General features: G+C 42.4%; 1 protein-coding gene across 1 annotated transcript; it reads right to left on the bottom strand.

The window, feature by feature from the left end:
* Positions 1–1,099: 1,099 nt before the first annotated feature.
* On the bottom strand, positions 1,100–3,335 carry chac1 (ChaC, cation transport regulator homolog 1 (E. coli)). The gene is made up of 3 exons (XM_079572249.1): positions 2,652–3,335; positions 2,490–2,525; positions 1,100–1,611 (listed from the first exon to the last, which is right to left on the bottom strand). Exons 1-3 carry the CDS (start codon positions 2,820–2,822, stop codon positions 1,231–1,233), a joined length of 588 nt encoding a protein of 195 aa, XP_079428375.1. The 5' UTR covers positions 2,823–3,335; the 3' UTR covers positions 1,100–1,230.
* Between the last annotated feature and the right edge of the window lie 11,509 nt (positions 3,336–14,844).

Here is a 14,844-nt window from a genome sequence, read left to right as displayed (position 1 = left end):
GCTTGATTTTTTCTTCTTTTTTTTTTGCTTGATTTTTGTCATTTTTTGTTTGTTTTTTTGTCTTTTTTGCTGGATTTTTGTCTCTTTTTTTGCTGGATTTTTGTCTTTTTTTTGCTGAATTTGTTTTCTTTTTTTTTGCTGGATTTTTTGTCTTTTTTGTAGCTCTTTTTGGTCACTTTTTAGCGTTTTTTTGTTGCGTTTACATCCTCATTTTCTTCTAGTTTTTTTTACCTGTTTAGAAGAAGCTTTTAGATTTGGAGAAAACATGTTCAGGTGGGAGTTAAGAGGTTAAGGTTACTGGCAGACTGCAGCCAAACAAAAGTGCATGTCACCACCTACTGTATTGTGTCCAACATCAAGGTAGTGCACAATTTTATTTTTTTTATTATCACTGAGCATGGGGCCGAGGGGTTTGGCGCAGTGGCTTATGGGACGGCACATAGCTCCTAATCACCGGTTAGTTAGCACTGAGGCTCCTTTTCTTAACTCCTTCCTCACTGGCAGACCAATTCAGAGGCTGACGCACATCCGGTTTGGCCTAAGACCTCTTACCAATCTACATTATGGGTTATGTGCAAGTAGTGAATAAAATAAAATCCATCTAAAAAGATCCTCAATCAATAAAGTAGGTTTTAATTTGGCCATGTTATTGTCACAGCCCCAGAATCAGGAGTCACTTTTACCTTGATAAAACTTCTATACACTTGAACAATTAAAGACAAAACATTAGATTTTTCCTTTTTTTTTTTAATTGTCATGTTTTTGTTTTTTTTCAGTGAACTTAAAAAAATAAAAGCATCCATTTGTCAAATCTCAAAGTCAGTTCAAATACCAGTTTTCCCCGTTGTACGTCACACGGCAATGGACGGAATCTGAACTATGAAACACAAACCGCTCGTGCGTCAGATAAACTATTACAGCAGACGACACGTTTCACTTCAGGGTCAAAATATTACAGTTCAACATTAAAAAAAATAATGTATTTAGTGTTAGCAGATTTGGGAAAAGGGGTGGATTTAAAAAGGAAATGCATTGAGAATTTACCCATTTTTTATCCTAATTCACAAATCTGTTGGGTTTAAATGAATGACAGTAAATTCAGGCTTTGAATTTGTGACACCCCTGGTTACAGTAATTTAACTTCGTGCTTGTATTTCTCACAACAGAACAGATGAAATGACTTTAACAAGAACATTTAAGCCTCTGTTGAGTTTCCTCTCGTCGTCATGGCTACTGCGCGGCCAACAGCAGGGCCACCACGCTCAGCGCCGCCGCCTCGATGTGGAACAGGTGCTCGTCCTCCACCCTCGGGCAGCTCTGCCTCATGAACTCCGCCAGCCGCAGCAGGTACTCCAGGTTGTGCCCGCTCTTGCCCCGGGACACGGCGATCTGGGCGCCGATCTCCTCGGGGCTGGCGGGGCCCAGGAAGAGCGGGTTGTCGGAGGTGGCGATGTAGACGAGCGCCTGCACCGGGGCGCTCTCGCCCTCGGGGTAGAAGTCCACCATCTTGGTCAGGTAGCCGCCGCACACCGTCTCGCGCACGTTCAGGTACTTGAGCGACTCCTCGGCCTGGGCGCCGCTGACCTCGAACGCAACGCCCCACGTGCTCGCCTGGAAAAACAAACGGCATACGGTAAATAACGGGGTCTTCAGTTTTCAAACCTTTTATACTTTTACTTAAGTTTAGAACTATTAAGGGCTTCCTGCCTTTAGAGCTTCCAGCCTATAGGCCAATGTGACGCCTCATTTGAAAGCCAAGACCTACAAAACTGATCGGAATTTTTGTCACTGTTTTTGGTCACTTTTTCATTTCATCCTTTAGTTGTGTTTTTGCGTTTTTGTTGTTGATTTTCCAGCACATTTGTCGCTCCTTGGCCACCTTTTGTCTGTTGGAAGCGTTTCGGTTTTTTTCCTCTACACTCTAAACACTGCGTTTTTTTTCTCTTTTCATTGTGTTTTTGTGGCATTGTCTGCCCTTTTTTGTCGCTCTTTTACCACTTTTTTGCTTTAAGATTAGGGTAATGCCAATCTGGAGAAGATGTGCTTGGTTAAGGAGGGGGTAAATGTGAGTTATAAATAAGGTACAACTCCTCAGTCATCCTGAAGCTTCAACAGAGGCCTAAAGCAAATCCAAAATGTGTTTAGAGTTTTATTTATATTTATTCCTTCATAAACTTATTCATAGTTCATACATTGTTCTTTGATTACACATTTGAGTCTGGACTGCTCTAATGAGTAAATTTCTCCACTGTGAGAATAATAAAGTGTTATCTTAGAAAGAAGGGCAAGTCAAATTCAATAAATGTAGGCTTTGTGGATTTTATGTATAGGGAAAAAAAAGCTAAAAAATAACAAAAATATTTGTATTATTATTTTTGTTATTATTTTTTTTATTAATATATAACAATAATAATAATAAATAATATTTGCTTAAATAATATTTAATAAATTGCAATATTTAGCGATCTAAAATGGGGACATTCACTTACGTCATCGTCTTCAATCAACGTCACCACTCTTCCGGGCTGCAGAGGAGGAGGAGGAGAAAGTGGGTCAGTTCGTGAACATTTTCCACTAAATGGCACACGATAATAAAAATACACAACACATGTTTATCAAAGTTAAAAATACACACTGAATTTAACACTCACCAACTCGTCATTCCCGCGGTGGAAGTTGTCTCCGTGCCAGAAGCGTCTCTTGTAGCCCCCGATGTAGCCCACTTTGCTCCTCTTGTACTTGAAATCGGGCTTCCACACCAGCGACCCGTACCCGAAGATCCACAGGCTGCTCTTCCCAGCCAGGACGTCCTGAGGCTTCATTTTTAGTGTGTGGACGATGGGTCAAAAGTAACGAAAACAACGCGCCCTGTCGACGACGCTAACGCTGATGCTAGTTAGCTTAGCGGTAGCTGCTAGCGGGCCAACTAGCTGAGGCCTGGCTTCTTTCGCCGGTCCGGTCGCGGTGGGAACGGCCGGCTCTCGTGGATACCTGGGCGGGTATCGAGGGCCAACAGCAGCCGGTGGGCAGCTGTGGAGGAGGTACGCGGTTGTTTTTTCCGTGCGCAATGCATTGCCTTTGCGTTACAGGTGCCTCATTATGCAGAGAAATCCATACTGCCAGCCGCTAGGCCAGAGATCGCCGAAGAAGAAAGAAAAACGGACGGATTTCGGCCAGCTGCTTCGCCGGCCGTTGGTGGTGTAAAGCGAATCAAGCGAATTTGTCGATGAGTTGTCTAAAAGACGACCGGATTAGCCTAATATTTAGTTTGTTTGCGCCCTTTCCTGGCCTGTCGCTCGCTGTGGATCCTTCTCGATAAAATGGAGAAGCGGCTAAGCCCGTTTATATAAGGTCTAGAGAGAAAGGCGGGGCAAATGCTGCGCGCTGTCCTACGATTGGCCAAGTAGCTGTCAATCAAAAATCCTCGGTTTGTGATTGGTTGATCCGGTCTGGTTAATGGCTGATGCAACTTCTCTGGTGGTTTCAGAGCCACGGGAGTAGTAACAAGCCAAGACATTGCATCAGTCACTGAGAGGAGGAGGCCTTGTCATGATCATATATAAATGAAAGTTTAGAAACGTTATTGTCTGTATTACAAGACATTTACATGCCTATATATAAGCTGCATATTATTTATGTTAGGAAAGTGAAATGGATCTAAACTAAACATGATCTGAACAGAGTCATGAAACACACATTTTGCAAAAGAAATGTGTTAAAACTCGTGCGTAAAAGTCTGAGAGGAGAACGACTTATTCAGAGCGTCAACCCCTCCTCAATACCAAGGCTCTGGTGCATATCGTCCACACATTATTGTTCTTTTTTCTGATTCTAGATGACAAATATATTAGTAAGTACTGTTTAAGTACTGGTATTGGGAAAAAAATCAGCCCAAGATGGAAGTAGTCTGAAAATACACTTCTAATTCTAGTTATTCTGAATAAATCTAATCATGTCAAACCCAGATTGAGACATGTCTTTAGTGCAAAAACAACATCAGATTCGGGTGTACATGTTTTGTCGAGGCACGAGAAGCATCTGAATGTTGGCAATGCGTCCCCATAACTCACATATCTGACAGACATGGCTGAGATGCCTTCGCCGCTCCGCTCCTTCTACGGAGAAGAGCTTTGTTGCTGTCGTAGAAGTATTTTTACATTGGAGAGTCGCCCCGAGATCGCCCTGCAGCTGTCCGCACTTCGCCCATTGTCCGGCGACGGGACAGTTCGACATCAGGGTCTGGTCAGATAGAGCTTCAGAACGATAAGCCCTTCTGGTAAACTCAAATCGCTTCTGAAAACAAACAAGAGACTGATCTAAAAATAACACATCAGTTTACTGGAAAGAATGGACAGAAAATGTTCTTACAATGGCAGATTTTTGAATTAAAAAGTCGCAGTTCCTCAGATTAAGTCATTTTAGCTCAACCACGTGTGTGTTTATGTACTGCAATAAGTTCTATGTACTTATTTGACTGGTGGACTTCTGTGCTGTTGTCTGTGCTGCATTAAAGTGCCACGGGACACAGCGGGACGTTTTTGGAGGCAGTCACCGTTTAATCTGGTTAACATTAATAAAAAAATATGATCAAGATGTGCCGCTATAAACTAAAGGACGCACGACAATGCACAGTGTTAGCGTCTCTATCTCCACATGAATGAATTAAAACATCGGGCCTTTATCTCACATTTTATGGACGACATCTGCACTTAAAGCAGCACATTATAATAGTAGTACATGTTTAAAATGTGTTTTCTTCTCTGCAGATTCTCTCCGGAGCTGATGCAACGTCGGCTGCTATTTCGCTCTCGCTCCTGCGTCATGAACCGGTGTCACTTCTCCTCCCGAAGCTGCTCTGCTGGTTTCAGCTGAGACTGAGGAATGTATGTCGAAAAAAAAGAATTAATGTGTTAAATTAGCTTAAATTATCTTGATGTGTGTTGTTTTTATGGCTTGTATGAACCAAGTGATGATAGAACTGGTCAGAGTAGAGAAGCTACATTATCAAATGTTGGTAGATTTTCCTTTTGGCTGGTAACACAATAAGTTCCACAAGCTTGGATTTACATCAGCCTACACCTATGGGTGGGTTTAATGTGAAATTAGGACCCAATTACAAATTGAAAGCAAAATATTCTTTATTAAGAGAGAAATAAGCGGAGAGCGCGCGTCTTTGGAACATACACTTTTTTGCTGGCGCTCTTCCAGGATCCAGGCACAAAAATTGATTATTTAGAGAAGAAAGCGATCCGAGGCACTTAAAGGGACTATACAGAGTTTAAAAATGTTCAAATTAAGTATTTTCCTCCCCCTACATGTTCCAGCCATGTCCTAATGTGTAGAATGAGCTCAGACCTGTTCACCACAACTGCCTCTAAAATCCTGCACTGTCACTCAAAAAGGTGTTAATTCGGGTCCGAAGTGCCGTCATGCATGAGCTTAAAGGAATAGGCCACCGTTTTTACATACTAAGATATGTTCTTACCTCACTTTAGACGTGTTAATATATACCCGTCTGCGCAGTAACTCTTAAAGGTTATTGACGGAAGTGAGCGGGGGAAGTCTTTAGGAGTTACTACGCGGACGCTGTGCTCCTCGTATCATTACGCCTCACAATATAGTCCCCCTTTTTATTTGCTTATAAAATCGACATGCTACATTTCTGGGTAAATATACTTCGCATGAAAACACTTCACGTAACTTTATTTAAATAGGGAACACGTGGAAGAGCTTGGTAGCTTCTATCGTGAGCTTTTTCGGAGCTATGTGACATGTGGGAGAGGCTGCGTATGTGCTCCATTTGCGTGACAGAGCGCGCGGACAAAGACCAGACGGGGATATATTAACTCGACTAAAGTGAGCTAAGAACATATCTTAGTATGTAAAAACGGTGGCCTATTCCTTTAATATAGAAGCTGCAGTTACACGTATGACCTGAGGTGGCAGTAGTGAGCATAAACGACGAACTTGCATCCAGCCCCTTTAAATAAAAATGCTTCAATATTACCGGGACTTACTGGTAAAGTGATGTCCCGGTAATATTAAAGTATTTTTATTTAAAGCAGTACTAAGTAACTCTTGCCCTTAGAGGCCATAAGCGCAACTGCAGGTGTAGCAAGTTATGATTTATTAACTCATTAATTGTCTTGGAGAGTAAATACTACGCTGACAGGAAAGGTGAAGGGAGAGAGGGATATTGCACATCCAATTACACAATGGAAATATTTTTTTTCACTCAAACTTGGCTGTAAATACTGTTTAAAGTGACGCTAGCCCACAGTTAGCTTTGCCCGCTAGCCTGTTAGCTTCTTCTTTGTGATTCCATTAGTGTGTATTGGTGGCTCCGGTTCGGTGGCAGTCAAGTTGCAAACATGGTTTTCTGGCCAGAGACACCAGGGGGAGATGAAAGACCCTCCAATCATCCCATAAACACGACTACAAGGCTCTGATCACACAGAAGTATCACATTTACTCTGGATTTTCTGTAGTAACTTTTTTCTGACATTAATGATCAAATTATTTTTTCCATACACAATGAAGACTTATTTTAAATATAAAGATATCTTCATTTTCCCCGGAGAAATGGTGAGATATATTATTCTTATTAGGGGTAAACACTTTGTGGTCTTTTATCCGTCGTTATTTCAGCAGGAGATTCAGATAAAGGTGTGTTTTTTGCTGTTTATCTATGGAGCTCTCAACAGTTTGAACCCGTCACAGCAAAAAGTCATGTGTTCTTGTCAACCAAAAAATAAACAAACATGTACAACAGCTTCCCCTTTAGGTTCAGAGAGTTGGCATACTATTACACGATCATCTTTACGTACAGCTTTCTTATGGTTTGTCTGATTGCCTGGATGGTTTTGGAAAAGACCTTGAGCCAAAAAGTTTATCTCAAGCTCTGGGCAGAAGTGACGAATATCAACCCTGTGAAAACACTACGAGTTCTTTAATCACATTTGTGCAGACATTATTATCTATTTGGGACGAGGGCGGGGGTGATAGATGTCCTCCACAGAGAGATGACTGAGCGTCCAGTCTGACATTCCTAAGATATGGATTAATAAGCCAAATGCCCATCTCGGGTCGCCCGTTGCATTATGGGTAATGGAATTTATTTTGACTACCAAACAATATCGATAGCTAGCGTAAAGCAACGAAGAAAGCTCTGATTTGGACCGTTCAACTTTTTATTTCAACTTTATACATGGCTAATCGATCGCTTGATCGATTTGACAGACAGAAATGTACCCACTATATCTAACATCAACACCGTTTTGAAACTTTCCCCTGCGATTTCAAGACAAATTTAAATGATTTAAAAAGTGGCGGCACAGACAGGCGGTGTCTGTGTCGGGCTGATCCCAGATCCTGTCTACTATGGTCCAATATGGTCCGCTATGGTCCACTATGGTCCGCTCCTGCCTACGGAGTCGCCGTCCTGACTTTTCCCTCGCTTTCAAGATATTGACAACATAAATATTTGCAAGAAATTTCACTTGAGACACCAATGCCCGTAAGCCTTATGGGTCACGGTTATGGCTCCATAAATACTCAATATACTTCCGTGTTCACGCTCCGCTCCCTGGATTCGCTCACACATTTCAATGGCAGAGTGGTTTGTTTGGGCCGAAATTAGGAGCCTGATTGACCCACACATGCGCAGTCGAGATGGGCATTCGGCTTATTAGGGGGGGACAGAGGGATATTGTATCCAACTACACAATGGAGATCATTTGTTTCACTCAAACTTGGCTGTAAATACTGTTTAAGTGGAGCTAGCCTGCAGTTAGCTTTGCCCGTTAGCCTGCTAGCTTCTTCTTCGTGACTCCATTAGTGTGCATTGGTGACTCCGACCCGGTGCAGGGAAAAAAGGTTGAGAACCACTGACCTAGAGCAATATCCGCTATTGGACAAAATTTAGCCGATATTAACTCGCCAACGACTTTTGTGAATGAATCCGAAACAAAAAGTGATGGAGACGTTTTTAGCATCGGAAAGACGAGGGATAGAGCTTTAGCTTCACGTTCCTCTTCACATATTCGACATGTTTGATTTTCAAAGTACCAAAAGATCAAGATCAAATCAGTTCTAAGGTGGGTCAAAAAAGGGTCTAAACTGGGTAGTGTTGGTGAGTTAAAGGAACAGGCCACCGTTCTTCCATACTGAGATATGTTCTTACCTGATCTTAGACGAGTTGATGTGTACCTGTCTGGTCTTTGTGTGTGCGCTCAGTCATGCAAAACGACCAAAGGTGTTGTTAGCGTTTGGCCTCTCCCATGTATTCCTATAGCTCCAAATGAGGATGAAGTTGGAAGCGACCACGCTCTACCACGGGCACAAAGACCAGACAGGTACGGATCAACTCGTCTAAGCTCAGTAAGAACATATCTCAGTGTGGATAATGGTGGCCTGTTCCTTTAAGGCAAACGCACACCGAGACGCGCCATGATGCAGTTCAGCTGAATTGACAGAGAAAAACACTTGGTTTTTGCACTTTTGCAGTGACACAATCGGGTTCCTGACACTTGACATTTTCCCTCTCTCTCAACACGGCCACACATGTTATTTTATTTATGATAAACGGCTGAATCCACGCTGAAGTCGCAGACGCGTCGGGGACACTTATACTCCAAAATAGCCTGTCCTGCCAAACTACATGCTTTTTCATGTATTTCAAAGACATACAGTCTGGGAGCAGCATGATCTCAACGATTTCCCGGTGGGCGTGATTGACAGACGGCGTCAACCAATCAGAGCAATGCTAGATACGTCGCAGTTCTGGCTGGAAGCCATTCCAAACACTTCCTTTTCTACAAAGAACACTTTGAACGCTGTTTCTTGCTCCGGTTTTAGGGATTTATATTTCCCAAATAATTTAAAACAGACAAAAGAGCAGAAGAAAACAGTGCCGCGCCGCCATCTTTAATGTTTTGGAAGAGTGCGTGGTGGTGACAGGTGACGGCTTCCGTCTCTTGGTGCGGGATTGGATGTGGGTAAAATCATGAAATTATAAGCTGCGAGGAGCTGTCCAGACGGTTCTTCTTTTGAACAGAAAGGAGGAGTGTCTGGCAGGCCAGGCCATCTCCAAAAAGCCAAGCTTTTGGCTTTTTCAGCTCTTGCTAGAAGTGCCCAGGACCAAGTCCAAGCACTGGGGTGATCGGTCCTTTTCAGTTGCTGGACCCAGACTCTGGAATAAGCTCCCCCTGATCTGCACCATCACTGATTTTGGCCTTTTAGATTTATCTGTTTTATTGTTTGGTTTTATGTGGTTTTATTGTTAAGCACTTTGGTCGCCTTGAGTGTTGTAAAGGGCTCTATAAATAAAAGTTGATTGATTGATTGATGAAACGTAACGGTTGCGATTGGTTGATTCATTCGCATAACGAGGAAACTGGCTCCTTCAAGCTCCCTCTGCAAAGCTATTTTCGATTAATACACTGTTCTTTGTTTCAGTATTGTGTTGTCTTCTTATGTTATTAACAAAATGAAAAAGAAAATCAATCACACAGAACGCAGGGGAGAGACACAGAAGTTCGAAAGACAGTTGTCTTGATTTATTTGTGTGATATTTCTTCAGCCGAAAACGTCTTATTCAAAAAATGTCAGAAATGTAGAAAAACGGAAAACTTCAAAGCCTCAAAACAACACAATTATCATTTTTTAGTTTGTCTCGTCTTTGACAAATCATACTGTGGTTCTTTGTTGGTGACGTGAAGGAAACACGATGTTCTCAACCCCACAATGAACTTATTAAAACACTTAAAGAGCAGCGAAGTCAGAGCAGGCAAACGGAAACAGCCTTCGTCCTTTCCGAAGACAATCTATTCCTCCGTGATCAGGTTACTTTAGAAACTGAAAATCTAAGAAGGACCATGAGTACATTTCGCTGAACCTGGGAGAACAACCTGATCCGCAGTGACCTCTCGTCTCGTATCGTTTTTGCGGGACATATCCGTAAGGGTTTTGTTGTTTCCTGAAATGCTGTGTCACCCCTGCGCAGAGGAAAGCCAGCCGTGAGAACTCCGCCATGTTTTCAGTCAGACAGGAAACAGGAAGTGATGTCACGCCGGTCGCAAACAGGATGCCGGGTTATAACACAATGAACCGCCGGGCCGTGCTGCTGCGGAGTCCCCTTCTTTTTTTTTTACACAAGATGAAATATGCTGAGAAATGTTTCGTTTTTACAGATTTCTTCAGTAGTTTATTCATTTGTTCATGAAAAGGCCTTATTTTGATCTGACAACACGAGGAGGAGCCTGAAGATCAACAGGAAGTGTATGAAGGAGCTGATTGGAGCTGATGAAACCTGGACCTTCTTGTTTTGCAAATCGACTTTCGAGATCTACACATTTAGCCTGTTAACTATTCATCACATTTCCAAAACCGTCACCGCTTTCTCACGGGGCAGACGTTGGGCCGGACCAGACTGACTTCAGCGTGGGAAAGATATAAATCTATTTGATCTGCGGCGACGCCCCGAGTCCCATCTGCTCCCCTCCCCCGGACAGTTTGGTTTACGAGGCCGTACTTACAAACTTGAGCCGAATAAAACTTAAAAATGTACCTTTAATCGATACCATTTTTTTCCTTCATTTTCTATTCCTCATTCTTCACACATGTTTTGACGTCGGAGAACCAGATATTGTAAATTTGCAAATCTTCCACACATTAAAGACGCTAGATGCAAGTTGGCCATTTCATACTCACTACTGCCACCTCAGATCATACGTGTAACTGCAGCTTCTATATTAAGCTCGTGCATGACGGCACTTCGGACCCGAATTAACACCTTTTTGAGTGACAGTGCAAGATTTTAGAGTCATTTGTGGTGAACAAGTCTGAGCTCATTCTACACATTAAGACATGGTTGGAACATGTAGAGGGAGGAAAATACTTAATTTAACATTTTTAAACTCTGTATAGTCCCTTTAATGTTCTGTTTTCTGGTTCTAAACAACAAATATTTTAGTATTAGACACAGTATCATTCAGGTACCCCTCCTGGAACTGCCACCTTAATCTGGTGGACGGGTTTGAGCACCTGAATGATCCTGGAGCTCTGTTGTCGGGTAGGGTCTCTCGGGGCAAACAGGTCCTTATGAGAGACCAACAGGCCCTGTTAGAACCATGAGGCCGTTCTTCTGTGGACCCACCACCTGCAGGAGGAGCCGTTAGGGGCTGGTGCAAACAGCTGCCCCCACGACCCGGAAACGGAAAAGTGGAAGAAAATGGATGGATGAATCATTCAGGTATCGGTTCTGAGCAGTTCTGCGCTGGAAGTCACAAAAGTGTGTGTGTTACTAAGTCATTCCCACTGCTGCCAAAGGGGGAGCTCCAGGCAAACTTATCACCAGCCCCAGAGTTAGAGCCACTGTCTAATTGGCTTGTTGCACGGTGTGGCTATGCTAGTTCCTCTGACCTGAAGTTGTGAGCGCCAGTACTTCCTGTCTGTATTCTTTTCCTGGAACAATAATCATATTGTCTAAAGATTACGTTGTGGGCGGTGAGTTCCCGGTAGATGATCATTTACTGTGTTCAAATCATAATGTAACGAGTTCAGAGGAGACGCCTGTGATCATTGAGGATTAATAGCTAAAGGCTAACATGCTATCAAAAAATATACATAAAAAGGCATTATTTCAAATTGTGTAATGCACATTTTCTCCAGTTTGGCTTTACCCCAGTCCAAAAGCTTCTGGGAAAAAGCTGTGAAAATAGCAACAAAACTGAGACGAAAACAATGATGGAAATGTGACAAAAAAGTGACGAAAAATTGATGAAAAAGAGAAGAAAGAAAAAAATGACAAAAATTGTATGAAAAAAATGACGAAAAAATGACCAAAATGCGATAAAACATTGACGAAAAAAAGGACAAAAATGTGACACAAATTTGACAAAAAAAAAAGGACAGAAAAGGACAAAATTTTGACAAAAAAAAATGGCAAAAATGTGACTAAAAAAAGACAAATTTTGATAAATTTTTTTACGAAAAAATAAAAACAAATGTGACAAAAAAATAACAAAAAAGTGACAAAAATGAGTTGAATACCCAACAAAAAAATGATGGAAAAAAAAAAGTGATGACGTGAGGAAAAAGATCCTCTCGGTTCAGGCGGGAGTTACAGAGTTTAAATTAGCCTTTAGCTTCAAGACAAACTCCCCGATCCTTATTAACATAAACGTCTCCTCTATGGAAATATTTCTACCAGGAACTCACTGGTCTGAGCTAATCTTAATGGAAATGAATACAAACAGGAAGTACTCGCGCCCACAGCTTCAGCTCAGAGGAACTAGCGTAGCCACATTGTGCAACAAGCCAATAATCTAATACAGACAGCAACGCGTCATAGAAGGGGGCGTGGCCAAGCCTAGGGGGAAGGAAGTATGTTTTGGGAATCACAATTTTTCACAATTTTTAGCCGTTTTCTATCAATTATCCATCCATCCATTTTCTTCCACTTGTCCATTTCCAGGTCGTGGGGGCAGCTGTTGGAGCGGTCCAAATCACATTGCACCAGCCGCTATGGCTCCTCCTGCAGGTGGTGGGTCCACAGAAGGACGGCCTCACGGTTAACCAGGCCTGTTGGTTTCTCATAAGGGGCTTCAGAACCGCTGACCCGTCACCTAGGACCTTTTTGCCATGGGAGACCCTACCAGGGGCACAAGGCCCCCGACAACAGAGCTCCAGGATCATTCGGGCGCTCAAACCCCTCCACCACGTTAAGGCGGCGGTTCGAGGAGGGGACTATCAATTCTATGTGTTTATCATATACAAAAAACGTTAAAAAGCCAGGTAAAAAGCCAACACTGGGTCCATATGGATGTGTTTTCACAGCCAATTGTTCAGTAGAAGTGAAAAACAGCACTCGCTGCTAATGCTAGCATGGAGCTAACGTTAGCTAACGTTAATATATTGATAATCGAACTGTCGATTCGATAATCGAATGAACTCGTAATTGCTAGGATTGCTAGAAGGTTTGTTCCCGTTTGTGTTTTTGAAGCTACAAAGTGTTTCTAAGCATCAATTTAAAAACTCGACCTGGCAACTTTTACTTGTGCGTAATATTTGATCAGTTGTATCTTTGTGTTTCTAATGGCGTTGGAAAGTGGTCGGGTCATTGGCGCCTGCAGTGTTTTTAATGAGAGGGTGAGAGGCCCGGCATATGCTGCTGTTTTTATGGCTCACTCCCCCACGGCATCTGTTTAAGTGTGTGTGTGTGACTGTGTTACTGAGGGGCGGGGCCGAACGCCTGGCTTTGTTTCGCCCATTACCAGCTCGAGGGGGGGTGGTCTCCGTGGAAACGCATTTGAATTTCAAGCCAATTTTAAGGCCGCGAGGAGAGAGCGAGAATTACGTGATGATGAGGACATAAAAAAAAGAATAGGGCATCTGGATTTGATAGATCTTTGATTGCGGGAAAGGGCTTGGCGTACATTCATGTTTTGTGCTTTACAAGGCCCTAAAACAGGCACTCTACGCAGCGTGGTGGGTGAGATGTTTTGCCCAAGGACACAACAACAGTGTACAAAGCTTTGAAGCGTTGTTATAGGCAAGTTTATCCCCGTCAAACCAGCCCGCATGGACAACATGTAACACAATACCTCTACACAGGACCTTTCTCTGTGATTTTTACAGTTTTCATGTTGACAGAGTCTCAGTCTAAGTCAGTGTTTAAGCTGCTCAAGACGTTAGCATGCTACCGGTTAGCAACTGTCAACCATCAACTGTCAATGGCTTCACATGTGTGGCTCACATCTATGAACACTGAGGAAATACTATAGTTACAGCTCTGACCTCGGTCAGGTTTGGAGTGCGGTTCAGGGCTTTCTCTTGGAGAGCCGTTAAAGCTAAATGCTAACCGGTAGCATGCTAACACCTTAAACACTGACTCACTGGTGGGGCCGTGCTTTTACTGTTTTCTTCTTGAGCAATGATTACGATTACATAAAAATGCCACTGTCAGTCAGTCGTCTTTCTTTTATATCCTGAGTAGGGATATTGTTACATATGTTGTAGTACAGCATAATTCTACTTCGGTATTCAAAATGGCCGCCATAACGAGAGAATAAGAGTCACATGACTGAAAGGCATGTAATGGGTGTGATGATGTGTTAAAATTATCTTGGGGCCAGAATATACTCGAGGTTTGGTGGGTTTTTCTCTCTGACATCCTTTGATTCGTCATTTTTTGGTAAACGTTCAGCTTCACTATGTCATTACGACTAAACGTCATGTGTCTTAAATGACAGCACAAAATAAAGGAATTTTTACTAATGAAAACTACAGTTTAAGATGTCTGTTTCATCATTTTAACTGGTAAGAAATGGTGCAAAACGTTACTCACAGGGTCGTTAGAATTAGGGTTAGTGTTTGATAAGGGTCGTTAAGATTAGGGTTAGTGTTTGGTAAAGGTCGTTAGAATCAGGGCTAGTGTTTGGTAAGGGTCGTTAAGTTTAGGGTTACTGTTTGGTAAAAGTTGTTAGAATTAGGGTTAATGTTTGGAAAAAGTCGTTACAAATTAGGGTTAGTGTTTGCTAAGGGTCATTAAGATTAGGGTTAGTGTTTGGTAAAGGTCGTTAAGATTAGGGTTAGTGTTTGGTAAAGGTCGTTAAGATTAGGGTTAGTGTTTGGTAAAAGGTCGTTAAGATTAGGGTTAGTGTTTGGTAAAGGTCGTTAGAATTAGGCTTAATGTTTGGTACTAACCCTGATTCTAGCGACCTTTACCAAACACTGACCCTAATTCTAGCGTCCTTTACCAAACACTAACCCTAATTCTACTGACCTTTTCCAAACACTAACCCTAATTCTAGCGACCTTTACCAAACACTAACCCTAATTCTA

This window comes from Gobius niger (assembly GCF_951799975.1).
Source record: "Gobius niger genome assembly, chromosome: 15".
Taxonomy (NCBI): domain Eukaryota; kingdom Metazoa; phylum Chordata; class Actinopteri; order Gobiiformes; family Gobiidae; genus Gobius; species Gobius niger.
Note: the sequence above shows the minus strand (reverse complement) of the source record. Positions and strands in the feature narration are given on the sequence as shown.